The sequence below is a fragment of the Notechis scutatus genome, chromosome 2 (assembly GCF_049901735.1).
Source record: "Notechis scutatus isolate UNSWTSFEM ecotype Mainland chromosome 2, rNotScu1.2, whole genome shotgun sequence".
In the NCBI taxonomy this organism is placed as follows: domain Eukaryota; kingdom Metazoa; phylum Chordata; class Lepidosauria; order Squamata; family Elapidae; genus Notechis; species Notechis scutatus.
The window spans coordinates 138230922-138246394 of record NC_142010.1 but is presented as its reverse complement, the minus strand read 5'-3'; the positions used below and the strand labels follow the sequence as shown (position 1 = coordinate 138246394).

Genomic DNA, 15473 nt, shown 5'->3' with positions numbered 1-15473 from the left:
TGGCCAAAGCCAGTTATGAATAGGTGAATATGCCTTGAATTTGCATACTGTGTCAACATATTAAAATTTTTTACAGCAAACAATTGGATACCTTTTCAAAGTAGTCACTGCCGTTTGCAGTTCATCTATTTATTTTTTTAAAAAAAATTAAGTCTACTATTGTGCTATAAATTGACCTATAAATGCTACAAATGGTATTAATTGGATATTTTTATTTAGTTTACCTGTCTTTGTTTTTAGCATTGAAATGTATTTTTCTGTTTATACTGTTTTATTATACTTAATAAATATATTATATCTTTATTAATGTTTGCTGACCCCTGCCCTAAAAACGATTTGCTGCCACTTTTAGGAAAGAAATATATACCGAGCCTGTGGGAACACTGTCTCACGTTTCTATTCACTACAATATTTCTCCTAACATTCAACAGAACTCGCAAATTTTCAGGCAAACAGGAACAACTTCTCTTCATTCATTATTTTTTAATTTTTTAAGCTCCAGGGGAAACTGTCTCTATTTATTTGACAGACAGCTACGTTTTCCAGGAGCAATTTACATGTTGATCCATGTTGCTGGTATGTGGCAGGTCATCTCTACAAAGCAGAGAAAGAGAGTGCGTATGTATACACACCAAAGAAGGAGCAGCAGTTTGCATTCAAGAATATGTTCTGCAAAACCCCAAATTTATTTATTTATTTATTTGATTTGCCAATTGTTTACAAGATAATAAGTATAAATGTATACATAGTTGTGAATACATGAAATGGTTACATATAAGAAAAATAAAAGAATAAGATAAACAATAGGACAGGGACGTGGCACGTTGGTGCGCTTATGCACGCCCCTACAGACCTCTTAGGAAAGGGGTGAGGTCAATAGTAGACAGTCTAAGGTTAAAGTTTTTGGGGTTTGGGAAGAAACTACAGAGTCGGGTAGAGTATTCCAGACATTGACCACTCTATTGCTGAAGTCGTATTTCCTGCAATCAAGTTTGGTGCGGTTTACTTTGAGTTTGTATCTATTGTGTGCTCTTGTGTTGTTATGGTTGAAGCTGAAGTATTCATTGACAGGTAGGACATTGCAATGTATGATTTTGTATACCATGCTTAAGTCAGAACGAAGACGGCGTAATTCAAGGTTTTCTAGTTCTAGAATTTCAAGTCTGGTGGCATAAGGTATTCTACAGCGGTAGAGGAGTGGAGAACTCTTCTTGTGAAATATTTCTGGACTTTCTCAATTGTGCTAATATCAGATACGTAGTGTGGGTTCCAGACTGATGAACTGTATTCGAGTATTGGTCTAGCAAATGTTTTGTATGCTCTGGTTAGTAGTGTGATATTGCCAGAGAAAAGCTACGTAGGATTAGGTTAACAACTCTTAATGCCTTTTTGGCTATGTAGTTGCCAGTGTGCTCTAGCACTTAGATCATTAGAGGTGAGTATTCCAAGGTCCTTTACAGAGCTTGGGTCATCAACAAGATCTTGACTATTCAGCTTGTATTTTATTTTCTGATTTTTTTGCCAATATGTAAGACAGAGCATTTATTTGTTGAGATTTGAAGTTGCCATTTGTTTGACCATTCGGATACATAGTCAAGATCTTTTTGTAGGGTAGCTAGTATTGTCTGTGGTATTGAACAGCTTTACATCATCAGCGAAGAGAAATTGTTGTGTTGGGGAAAACACTTCCACAAGATATTCCCAGCAGCTGTCTCGATGACTTCATTTACACAAACTATTGATAAACCCATGTCTGAATTCTATCATTTCTGGCTGCAGAAATGGCTTGGAATATTAACTTCCTACTAAGGATAAATAAGCTCTTGTTGTAGTCCAATCTCTACTCTGAATGAAGGAATATGAATGCTCAACAGCAACTGACAGAGGAGAGCTTCATTAACACATTTGCTGTTGGTGTGAATTACACCATGCCACATTCCTGTTCTCAGAAATTTGCTCTCAACAGGAAGGCAAGCGGAAACCCCACCACCTCTTTTACAGGAGCAGAAATTTGCTTAGTCAGAGTAGGATCATTTTCCTTTGTTCCCATATACAAATGTGTGAGTGCGCGTACACACAGAGAGGCAAGGGTGTTACCACCAAGGTACAGCTGGATATCTGCTACATTATTTTCCTTCCTTGCTGCCACACACATTATTCGGATTATCACATCAAATTAAAGTTAACTGCAAAATAAGCCTCCCTGAAAATACTGGCGATGTTAAACCAGCAGAAACATTGAACTCTTACTTGATTCACAGTAAACAGGACCCCTGAATGCCACTGTTTGCTGCCCCTTACTGGAGATTTTTCTCTCTCGATAGGTTAAAAACTCCCTACACCTGCCATTTATTTCCAGAGGGCAAAGGAAGACTTAGCTCAAGAGCATACGCAGATCTCTCTTGCCTTTAGAACAAACACATACCTGATAAAACTGGTATTGAAGACACTGCAACAGATCAGACTAAAAGGGGGGAAAAAAGAGGAGAGCAAAGATGTAGGTTTATGAGAAAGATGAGACTGTGATACTATTCTTCGGGGATTTCAGCAAAACCTCTGTCAAGGAACAGCCTGGTTTCACACATTATCATATATATTTCTCACCCAGAAGAGCCATGGCACGAGAAGAAAAGGGTAGCTGAGGGAGTCTGAAAAATTACAGGGGCTACATGCTTGAAAAGCTTAGTGGATGTTTTAGATTAATACACAAAAGGGAACTTTAAGTCTCTTAATGCAACCCTAATTTCAGTGTGCTGCAGATATTTGGGGCAACAGACGGAAATCAAGCAGTGCTTTTACCTACAGGCGTTTTTCAAAATAAAGAAATCACAAGCAAAATAGGTGCACTGCATCTCTGTTAGGTTTATATCTTAGTCAACCACGGGCCAAATTTAAAAAAAAGAAGGGAAAAGCAGATGACACATGATTTTAAGAGCTTCCGCCCTCAAAAAGGTTCCTCGTCCTTGCTATGCATAATGAAAGTTTTCCCTCCCCCTCCTTTAATAGTGAAAATTAATGTCCTCTTTTTTTTTTAACGAAGATATATTTATCCACAGTGCAGAGATGACGAGGCAACTAAACTGTGTAGTTTTAAAGAAGGGATAATAACATATTTTCCGAAGTATAAGACGCATCGGACTATAAGACGCACCTTGGTTTAGAAGAGGAAAATAAGAAAAAAAGATTTTGCCTCCGTGCGTCCTGTTTTTGCCCTTTCCGGCATCCAGAGGCACTCTACAGGCCAAAAACGCACCCATTTTTGGTCTCCATGGATCCCAAGGGTTAAAACGCGCCTGTTTTTGGCCTGCAGAGTGCCTCTGGATGCTGGGGAGGGCAAAAATGGGACTCACGGAGACTTTGGGAGGCCAAAAATTCCCCATATTCGCTGTCTAAGATGCACATACATTTCCATCCACTTTTGGGGGGGAAGGGGGAAGTGTGTCTTATACTCCAAAAAATAACAGTATATGTTATCAGCTGTAATATTTAAGGAATTTTCTGTCTGCTTACACAACTATAGAAAATAGAACAAAGTCCATTTCTAGATAAAACAGGTTTGCTTTTCACTGTTCTACTCTTCCAGGACTAGCTGTGGCTTCCCAACACATGGAGAAGCAGAGAAATCTTAACATGGGCAATTTATTTCCTTTTTCTATATTATAGCACTCTCCATAGATACCAGTACAGATACCACAGCTTTCCTCAACTGGCATTTTCTAGATGTGTTCAGACGGCAGCTTTCAACATCTCCAGTTGCAAATTCTGGGAATTTCCGTCCTTACATAGTGACAAAAGTGTTGGGTTAGGAAAAGCTGCCGTGATTTCCAAAACAATTCTAAAAACAATTGCTTTCAAGACAACCAGGTATTTTCCTGCTGCAGGCAATTTTATAAAAGAACAAAAGAAAGAGCAACTGGCGGGGTGTTTTTTTTTCCCAGGAGCACAGGACCAAGGGTTTGTTTACGTAACCAAAAAATGGAGAGATACACAGGCGGGGAAAAATTAAAAGCAAGAAAGGACATTCAGAGACAGAATAGCAAGGTAAGTATTTGATGCCTGGGGATGCAGGTAGAGGTTAAATCCTAAGGACACCCATTTAACATCTGGCATGCCAGAATCCAGAAAGAAAAAGGAAGTAGATAAAGTAGTTCCCAAGCCCACTAGCTGCTGCATTTGCAAACCCTCTGGATAAGTGGACGGAATCAGCTGTCAGCGCACCTGCACACTTTCCTCACCTTGGCAATGGTGTTTGTCTCTTCCTTATGCAGCCCATGATTGTTGCCAAAGGCCGTCTGTCCCACATTCTGTGCACGAAGGCAACAGAAAAGAGCCTTGAAGATGCTCCGGCCACGAGGCTTCTTTGGAGAGGATTTGGACACCAACACTACAAACAGAAGAATAGTTACAATAAGAACTTGTTGCAGGTCTGCAGCTCAGGAGAACTTTTCATCCCCCTGAGGTAAGCATTTTTGGCAAGCTAATCACAGGGACTTTGGATGATGACTAGTCAGAAATAATCAACTTTTTTTTTTAAAAAAAAAGAATCCTTTTTCACATTCTCAATTGTACTTTACATAGAGTGGGACAACAACATGGATCCATCAGCCATCAATACATCTCTTCTCTTCTTTGCTTTATTGCCGTCGATAAGTCAGCTTTGGGGAAAGGACTTCATTTTGTCAGAGCTTATGAAAATAATGAAGAGGGTGAATCTTGCCTCCTTTTCTCTCAATGTTCAGGAGAAACCAGCAGGTGGCACTATAGATCCACAAATATTGACCAATCCATGCATGCTCTTCCGTCATTGACATTATGGGAAGACTGGGAAAACTTACCTAGGTTATAGGCAAGTCCTTGACTTACAATTGGTCCTTTAGCGACCGTTTAAAGTTACAATGGACTTCCACACAGCTACTTACAACCCAGTTCCAAAGTTCAGTGTTTTATTTCTGATTTCCAGCAAAAAAAACAAAAAAACCCATTGGGTTCACTTAAACGACTGGTGTAAAAAGGGTTGTAAAATTGGGCACGGTGAAGTGGAGACTCGCTTAATGAACACAATTCATGAACCTAATTCTGGGTTTAATTATGGCCATTAAGTCAAGGGCTACCTGCACACGAATACAGTTGGATGGAATTACCTAGATTTAAAAAAAAAAAAAGGGGGGGGGGGGAGAAACTGCACTAATCTGACCTGCCACGGGCTGTGGCCATTGTGTCACTGCAGACAAAACATATCCAGAATGGATTACTAAAGATAGGGGTTGAAAAGCATGCAAGGAAATGGGACAATTTCACAGGCAGCCAATGAGAAGCAGGGAAACTCAGGAGCCACAGGACCAATTAGATACTTCAGGGCAGAACTGTAGGTTGCACTCTACAAGCCCTGTATGCTTTCATGAGTCCGTCCAGTAGGACTGGATATGGAGAGCTAAGCCCCACCCCACCACCATATTTTGTTACAACGCCATTAGCCATATACACTCATTGTTCATACTAGATTTATCCAAAAAAGTGATTGTTGTGGCTGGGCTTTTGAGCAAGATCCTGGAATGATTCATCCCAATGAGTAGGAAAAAGGCATATTGTTTCTGGACAGTGTTACATTTAGTGTTTGTTCTTACATGCATTCTCTCATGTTTTGTTTTTAATCTGCATTTTTACCAAATAGCTAGGAAAAATTCCATCTAAACATACAACGTTGAGTGCGTTTTCTCATAGTGTATGGTTCTCGCTCTGTGTGTGTGTGTGTGTGTCTCTGTGTGTGTGTATTCTAGAAGTAAGCACAATACCGTAGCACCAGATTTACTTTTATACTTGATTTGCAAACTTCAGAGAGGTCCATAAGAAGACTAACAATGTTCACACCTGCACTGTAGCCTGGAAAATGCCGCTCGGCTCATCTTCCATTGGAATTCAAAAACTTAACCCTGTTTATCTGCATTCCACTAACAGTAGATAAAGATTATTCTGCAAGACCTCTCTTGCAACAAAAAAAAGTTGATCCAGGTTTTCTGAATGTAACAGCGCCGCGATTTCAAAAAAACTACACTGTGAACCATCAAATCTAAACTGTAATTCTGACTTATGCGGGAATGTAACCTCCATATCTGTACGAAAGCAACAAAGAATGAAGTGGCCCAATGGATAGTCCAAAATACAGTAGCCCCAGAGCCTTTTAAAGTGATCTGCAGAGTTTTGATTATTCCTCCGCATTACTGAAGTGCCAAGAGTTTCCATTTAAAGGTAAATATTTTTTCATACTCTTCAACTGCGATACATGTAGAACTCGAAATACTCCGTATGATACAACACAGAAAGTAGTACCATACTGCTTTCTATTTCTTTGCCATCGATAAACAGGGACTCTTTGAAACAACGAACCTGAAGTCTTAAAACTTCTGCAAAAGCAGAGATATTTAGACATGCTCACTCTGCAAACCACGGAAGGATCTCTTAGAGGCTGAGTAATCAAAATCCTATTTGTATGTGAAACAAATTGGAAGAAAGAGAAACAGAAAGTCTAAGAGAGATTTCCAATGTTAAAAGGCAACAAACCTTGTTCTTATGTGAAGGAGGTAAATTATCAGAAAAAAGCATACCAAAGTTACATCCCCAAACCTACAAGGGAACTGCTCCCCCCACCCCCCAATTAAACCCAGACCTTGCTTTGGATGGATACCCTTGGGGTTGGTTCTCAAGGTCACTGTATAATATCCAGAAATAAATCCATAGATAAGTACACCCTTACACTTCAAATTGGCCATCTGAAGTCAGACACTGCCCCTCTGGCTCTGGCCTTGGTTAATGGAAAACTTTTCATTTGCTCTGTTAGGAATCCCAAAGAACCTTTCATTGAGTAAGAGGGGAGGGGAAAAGCCAGAGATACAGATTTGGGCATCAAGGGGTTGGTTGAAAAGTTCAGGGCATGATTAGAATGATAACTGATGGTCAGCAGATACTAGTTGTTGATGGACTATAATGTATCGCAAGAATGGATGATCTGATAGCCTCCAAATATTTTGAGGGAGCTTCATTAACTTGATGGCTCAGAGAGCTGGGCACTGTTAGCCAAGATATGAATCTATGTAGGTTGCAGAAACTGATGTGAATTAACTGACCATTGTTACCTATGCGGTCTTGTTAAGAGCTCACTGTTTATCAAGATTGCACTTTCCTGATCACTTTCCATGAGTGAGCAATGCTCCTACCTGCTGAATGATCACAGGACATACTCCTGATTTACCTCTGGAAACATGCATTGAATCTAGGTTAACAAGAAAACAAAACCAGTCAATGCAAGGAAGACCCAAGTAGCTATTGACTCCTCCTTGATTTCAGGTTTAAGGATCAGGTTGCCTAATCTAAATAAAAGCTAAATTCTTATCTCAAGTGGAAGGATGACAACAGCTAAGAAAATTCTGGAACAGATTATTAAGTATGAGATTCTGACAGGAAAAAAAAATAACATGTGGACTGGACTAGGTCACCATTCAATAGACAGAGAGCAACTGCATCTGATGGGTGTTATACCAAGGGTTTCTTGTGAAGCTGAAGAGTCAAAGAGCAAAGAGGAGAGGTCCATTCTAGACACTGTGTTGTTGGCCACAAAATCTGTTAAGTTGTGATGGATATGGGGACTTAGCAAATGTCATAGAGGATAATATCAAGATTTTGCAGGATCAAGTAGGAACACATCAGGCAGAAAGAAGCAAACTGAATTTCAACGAAGAAAATCAAATAAGAAAATCAAACATATGAATACAGGATCAGAAAGAGCAGCACACGCAAATAGGAACTGGGTATCTTGGGGACTCAGAAGCTGAATATGACCCAATCATATGATACAGCTGCAAAAAATTACATGGAATCTTGTTGCATCCACAGAAAAATAGCATCAATATCAAGAGAAGTCGTTGCTTTTGAATAATCTGTATTGGTCATTCCATACCTAGAATACTGCATTCAGGTTTAGACATATTTTAGAAAGGACATTAACAGACTGGAGTGTGTCCAAAGGAAAGCAACCAAGCTGGAGGAATGGTTGGAGATATCAAGTGTATTTAGTCTAGAAAAGACCGCAGGGAGACATGTCAGTTGTCTTCAAGCATCTGAAGTATGTCACATATAAGGAGGTATTATTCAAAACAGTTGAAGACAGGACAGAACAGATCAAAGGATGAATTGATTACAAACTAAATTTTAGCTGTAAATTGAAAAAGTGTCCTAAAAGTAGGAACCATTCAATAATGGAACAGACTATATCTTAGGAGATGGTGAATTCTCCTTCTCTTATATCAGGGGTCCCCAAACTTGGCAACTTTAAGACTTGTGGACTTCAACTCCCAGAATTGAAGTTGAAGTCCACAAGTCTTAAAAGTTGCCAAGTTTAGAGACCTCTGTCTTATTATATGATGTAACCAAAGCAAAGAGGTAGTAGGAAGTAATTGCCAAGGTAATGGTGTTACTTATTGTCCATGGAGATTCTCAGTCATCCAGGTCATGGTTGTCCCAAAGGTGCTTATTCAAAAGGCAACTGGCCTTTGGTTTTCCTTGAAGATGTTTCGCTTCTCATCCAAGAAGCTTCTTCAGTTCTGACTGAAGAACTTTGTTACTTGTTCATAGGCACTGTTTTCCTTCTGGATTAAGGTTGAAGTCTCTGCTGAAGGTTTCCCAGGATAGGAGGTAGGATTTTGAAGTAGACATGAAGGCTCATGTTAACATTTAACTAAAGAACGAAATTTGGCGATGGATGATAAAACTTATCTTGGGAAATGTTAAACCATGGCCCTAGAACCTAAATATGTTTGTTGATTTCATGCTTTCAGCAAACTGCACCTTAACCCTAGTTTAAAAGGGAAAAAAATCCAGTCAATATTGCGACAACTGGAGCAAAATTAAAAGCTGGCAATAGGCACTATAGAAAATATGTTTTCTTTTCCTTCATCTACACTGCTGCTGCCACCAGTTTCTCTTTTCCTCCTTCTTCTCCTCTCCTCCTGTCTGTCCCATCCTTCTCTGAAAGCTGTCAAGTTCAGCGAAGGTATATCTGCAGTAGATATTATAACTGGCAACAAGCAAGACCCTACAAGGTAAATTCAAGTAGGTATTTCTGATCCTCAAAGTAGATCTGAAAAATAATTTGTGCACATCTTTGCAAATTAGTTTTGGATACTATCAGTCACAGAAAGCAGCAAAAACATGTTGGTTGAGTTTGGGTCAATGATTACAGATGGCCCAGGAAAAATATTCTACTCAACCATGAACTTAACTTCACAGGATTGTAATGAGGACAAAAAGGTTACTAAGAAGGAAGGTATTGCTGTGCAATTCAAAAATCAAAATGTTGGTCACGCTTAATGTTGGAAATTTCACAAGAAGTTGTCTACATATTTTCATGTCTTTGGTTACCCAAAAAATCTGGAAACTTCTTTTTAAGAGAAGAAGAATAAACCTTCTTGAGCAAACTTATCAATCACTCAGTGCTCTGCAAAGAATTGCCAAAAGACAGAAACTCCACATCTAGCACTTTTCAAATAAAAATCAAACTTGCACTTTTCAATGTATGTCTCTGTTCCTTCCATCACAGATCTTCAAGGTTCTTTTTCTGACTTTTGAAGCAACACAACGAACAAGCAATGCACAGATTTTAAGGGGACTACAACGAACATCTCTAGATAAAAACTTGTAGTTGATAAGGAACTTCACACCAAGGTACAGCTTTTGGGGGGGGCTTTTGCTTAGCACAGGGGTGTCAAACCGGTAGCCTATGGGTCAGATGTGTCACATGCAGGCCACACCCACCCCAGTTCCACGTATGGGAAAAATGTCACGAAACGTCACGTGACGGCAATGTGGCGTGGTAAGTTTGACACCCATGGCTTAGCAAGTTATTTAAAACCAACCTAATATGGCTTAGTCAACAAACTATGGCCAAGCAAATTATGGTTCAGTACAATGTGCAGAGCTAATCAATGTAAGGTAATTCTAGCATGTAGGCTCACAGAGTAAAAATCAGGTTATAAAATGAAAGAGAGATCTGGAGGGAAGAGGAACAGAGCAAAATTAAGCAATAATTATTAAGCATAAATATCTCATATTTCATTAATGGTAGAACACAGATCACTTTAAAAGTTTTTTGTTTTTTTCTCCAGAGGGATCCAGGAATCCTCTATCTCATGAACTTGGGTTAAACTGAAAAAAGTGTTCAAGGTCACAAAGGAAGGGGGGAGAGACAGGTGAGAACGTGTGCACTATGACACTGTGACACAACTCTACTCCTTCATACTTGCACGCAACATTACAATGTGGGTACAAAAGGACAGGGCTTCGCTGTGATGTCACAATGCATGTTTTGATACTTTGGTGATATCATAGTTTGCAACAGATACTTAAGTGTAGATAATTTCAGACAGGGAAAAGATATAAGGACTCAACCTTTCTTAGATATACTGCTTAGGTAACAAAGCCCTTGCACCATTAGGAGATGTTTTAAGGTGTTAAAAAGTAATTAGCATCTATTTTAACTCCTGCCCTGTATTTTGAGCAAACCCCCTCCCCAAAAAATCCAAACAACCCACACTTTTTTTCTCCATGCCTATTCTCATTCTCAAAGTACATCCATCTTCCTCCCTCACTAATAGAAATTCTGCCTTTTGGAGATTTTGTTCTGCCAAACCAGTTTCTCTATTCTTAGTTTCACAGCCGAAAGCCTAGAATGATCATAATTACTATCCAACCAATGCCTCAAATTCAATCACAAATCTTTATAACATGCTAACTGGGTGAGAAAAAGATGTCACTATGAAAACATTTTTTTCTCTGTAGTACTTTTACCCTAAATGTACACACTTTCTGCGGGTTGAGACAGGTATTTTGCATTCTGCCCACTTCAACTGAAAATATAAATTGATTGTATCATAAAATGCTCATCCGTGAAAGGCAAACATCTACAATAAGGGGATTTTAAAAACTCAATGCTGTATTATTTCAACATACTCTTGGAATCACGGGCCAAAATATCTTGCAAAAATTTTCCTTTGTCTGCTTAAAACTTGCTACCCTTTAGGCCTACAAGTTTTATGGGTATAGGGAATTTACAGGTAGCCTCGACTTATAACCATAACGGAACCTGTTTACTATGGCTGTTAAGTAGTCGTGGTCATAAAGCAAATCACCTATGTAACCATCCCGATTTTATGATTTTTATGGCAGACATAAAGCGATCCCCAGAGTAGTTAAGCGAATGCTGTAATTTTTTTTTTTTTAAAATGGTCATATAACAATGACACACTGCAAACGGCCATAAATGCAGGCCAGTTGCCAAATGCGTGCAAGAAAATCAGAACTGGGTCATAATATCCCAGGAAAGGTCCATTGTAACTATGATCAGTCGCTGAGCAGCCTTAAGTGAAGGACTACCCTATATCTTGCCTTCTTTCCACATGCACCATGGGACTTTTCCCAAGCAGAAGATAAAAGCTCTTCTGCGATTGTGATTCTTACATGGGCAATACAACAAGGAAGGAACAGGAAAATACTATTTTTGGATTCTTAGCCTTTCAGAGCTTAAAAGAAAGAAAAAAAGTCTACAGTAAAGTTAGCCCTCTCAATTTTGCACCATCAATGACAAGGAAGGCTGACAGTTGTAGCTCGGCCACATCTAATGGTCAAGGCATCAGGCTAAAAAGCAGGAGGCTGTGAATTCAAGTCCCACCTTAGCCATGAAAACCAGCTGGTGATTTTGGGCTAGTCATTCTCTCTCAGCCTAACCCATCTCACAAGGTTGTTATTGTTGCGGGGGAAATAGGAGGAGGAAGGTGTGTTGGATATGTTTGCCATTTGAGTTATAAAAATAATTAAAACAGAACATAAATAAAATAGTTGTGCCTAAAATGTTCTACTGCTTACATCAGGGGTGTCAAACTTGCAGCCTGTGGACCGGATATATCACATGTTGGCCCTGCCCCCACCTGGTTTAGTGAAGGGGAAAACAGTCCCAATATGTCATGTGATGCTGCCAGTTTGACACCCCTGGCCTACATTTACAGAGTGAACTAAAGATAAGCCTCAGGATACTAGAGGTATAGGAGGCAGTGGTGGGATTCAAAAATTTTTACTATCGGGTCTGTGGGTGTGGCTTGGTGGGCATGGCAAGGGAAGGATACTGTAAAATCTCCATTTCCTCCCCACCCCACTAACCTGCTTTCCAGCTCTGTTCTCCTGTGCAGGGCAACAAAAGAAGACCCAGCTGATCAGCTGGGACTCGGGAGGCAGAGAATAGATGGGGGTGGCGCCAGAGGTGGTATTTGCCGGTTCTCCGAACTACTTAAAATTTCCACTACCAGTTCTCCAGAACTGGTCAGAACTGCTGAATACCATCTCTGATAGGAAGGAAAAAGTGAAGGAGAAGAGGAGCTCTAAAATTACTTTTCCCAATTGGCCCTTCCTATACTATACTATTCCTTATCTTTACCACACTGAGATTCTTTCAAATCAGTGCAGTCTCCTGCCAGTTATGCTCCACTTGTACTGTATGCGAGGCCAAATATTATAACAAATCCCGCTGTTGCTTTTAAGGTGCAAACACATGCTTTCTCCATTTATTAGCATTATTTCAGCTGGCTGCATTATCTCCACTGTTTTGACCTTTAACCAAGAACAGCCGCCATCTTTTCTTTCTAGCCAACTCTCTATTAGGTGATTAACAATTAACCAGTGGAACGGCTTGCCTTCAGAAGTTGTGGGTAATCCATCACTGGAGGCTTTTAAGAAGAGACTGGATGTAAGGCATGTCAAAGTTTTCAATTTCCAAATAATTAGGGGTGCTCAAAAGTTGTGGCATGCCTTAGGGATTGTAAAGATATTTTGATATAATTAATATAATTTAGATGTGCCTGGTAAGTAACTACATAAATATTGTAACTTTTTAACATTTTGTTTGTTTAATTTATCTGTCTGGAATAGTATAAGGTCTATTTCATGAGCAGACGGTAGGACTAAAAGGTCCTTTCCAACTCTGTTATTCTATTATTATTCTATTTTTATTCTATTATTTCCTGGTCATGTGGGAAGGATTAAGAAGGCAGTACTTCCTTCTCTTTGTTTTTCCCCAAACACCTTAACAGGAAACAAAAATCTAATTTGTTTTTGCTAAATGTGCTGATATGTAATGAACACATCTACCTGAATGCCCATCAACCTAGCTAGAATGTAACCACTTTTTTGCTGAATAAACCATGATAGCTTGGTTCACAGAAATAAAAATAAAATAATAGGACTGCACTATATTAAGCCAAACAAACTACATTGCAACATATCCTTATTTGTGACCAGACCACTGACTACTTTATGCTACACTAGAAACAAAGAAATGGAAACAAGAAATTCTGGCCAATGGAATCACTCCTTGCCAGATCCACTGAAGGCTGGCTGAAGGGTTAGCAGAAGACAGCGAGAACTTGAAAAACTGGGGGAAAAAGATAAATTATGTTTAAGGACGAGCCATTTGTATAACCACAGACATGTACTTTGGTATTAGCAAGCCAGTGAGGTATAGTAAGTAAGGTGCTGGCCAGGAGACATTGAGTTCAAGTCCCACCTTAGGCATGGAATCCAGTTGGGTGATCTTGGGCCAGTCACTCTCTCTCTGATAAGCCTACCTCACTGGGTTGTTGTTGTTGTTGTGAGGAAAATATGAGGGAGAAGGAATATTAGGTGTATTGAGCACCCTGAATTGTTTATAAAAATAATAAGAGTGGGATAAAAATCTAATAAATAAATATTGGAAAGCCAAACAAGGTTTTCGCTCTTGAATAACTTAAAAGCATCAAACTTGAATGGTGGCTACACTTTTGAGAAGGAGTATGTGCTCAACCACTTCAAACTTTTCTTAGCCCCAAAAGCCACCATTTACAGAAATTGCTCTTCAAATAAAATAAAATAAAAATCACCTAAATCACGGCTGTCAAACTCCCGGCCTGTGTCACGTGCTGGCCAAACCCACACCCGGTTTAGCGAAGGGGGAAAAAACTCCCGATATGTCACATGACTCTGCCATGATAACATGAGTTTGACACCCCTCACCTACATCAGTAACTTTGAAAGCACAACAGCTGAAGTTTATCTGAATACTAAAAGTTTGAAGGGAGACATTCATTAAAACCTTTTTGAAAACAGTGGATTTACACCCCCAAAAAGCTTTCTATTCCATCGGCATTACATAAAATTATCTTGGCAAAGCCACCAGAGAAAATCCCATGACATCCTCATTTGATTCTTGGTTCACACTTTATTATCATAAAACTGCACAAAACAAGTTTCCAGGTAGATACACAAAATGGCCTGAAGAATAGTCGTGGGGAATCTACAAAATTCGATGTTCTCCTCCTACAGACAAGTTAGTTCCCTTGCCTCTTATCTGGCTTATGTTAGCAAAGCCAAAGCCCAACATGGCTGAAGGAGTCAAAGGTAATCTGACTCCCTCTGGCAAATGTACCATTTATTCTACAGACAAGTTCATGCATGCATGTCATTACATGACAAGATGCAGGTGTGAATGGGCTGGCTGATGCTGTAAGAAGAGTCTTCTACTTAACTTGCAGCCAGCACTCTTCCGTGGGGGTGGGGGTAAGGGTTGGTTCACACCTTCAGCTGCCTATCATTAAAGCAAATGAAATCACTAGAGGAATCCTCCATTTTCCTACTTTCCTATTACCAACTTGTTAGTAGACTACCACTACCAAACTTCATAAGCTACAAGATGGCCTTAACAAAAAAGTCAGCAGCTTCTAGTAAGAGGTTTTTCATCTTGCTCAGCCACCGTTCTTCCCCCAAGGGACCTGTCTAATCCATTTAACCTTCCTCTATATCCTCTCCTGGTTTGCAACTAGACATCAAGGACTGTGCATGGCACAAGGCTCATAATAAGTTCTTTCTTTGTGAGGTTTTCCTGGGATTGTTTATTAGATTTGTGTCCGAGCTTTCTTTCAGAAGCTCAAGGCAGCAAGTACTCCCTCCTCATAATTTTCTTCATAACTATGTAAGTTAGGTTGAGTTGAGAAGAAGCATGCAGTCCAAAAACAACCCAGCTACTTCTGTGGCCGATCCTGGATTTTCCTGGTGTCAGTCCAACACCCCATGCCATCATCACTGTTTTATCAATGAGAATACTCAAAGTCACTTTATACAGATAGTCCTCAACTTATAATTCATTTATTAACTATTCAGTTACAACAGCACTAAAAAAAGTGACTTATGACTATTTTTACCAGTTACGACCTTTGTAGCACCCCCATGATCATGTAATCAAAACCCAGATGCTTAGCATAAAGGTACAATGAATTTAGAATAAAAAATAAAAATGTTAGACTATAAAATAAGATGTGAGAATATTTAAAGAAAAAGGAATTAAGTTAAGGTATAAATTGAAAATGATTTAATAAGCATAAAGAAAATAAGAATATTGGAGAAAA

General features: G+C 39.3%; 1 protein-coding gene across 2 annotated transcripts in view; it reads right to left on the bottom strand.

Annotated features, from left to right (window-relative positions):
* The window catches only part of CTDSP2 (CTD small phosphatase 2), a 49751-nt gene that overhangs the window by 7485 nt on the left and 26793 nt on the right, over nucleotides 1-15473 (bottom strand). Inside the window, exons 2-3 of one of the 2 annotated variants that reach the window (XM_026677333.2) lie at nucleotides 4236-4384; nucleotides 2426-2464 (exon numbers count right to left, since the gene is read on the bottom strand). In XM_026677333.2, coding sequence (XP_026533118.1) covers nucleotides 2426-2464; nucleotides 4236-4384 — 188 coding nt within the window. The remainder of the gene's footprint in view (nucleotides 1-2425; nucleotides 2465-4235; nucleotides 4385-15473) is intronic. The other variant, XM_026677334.2, reaches the window with a different exon arrangement.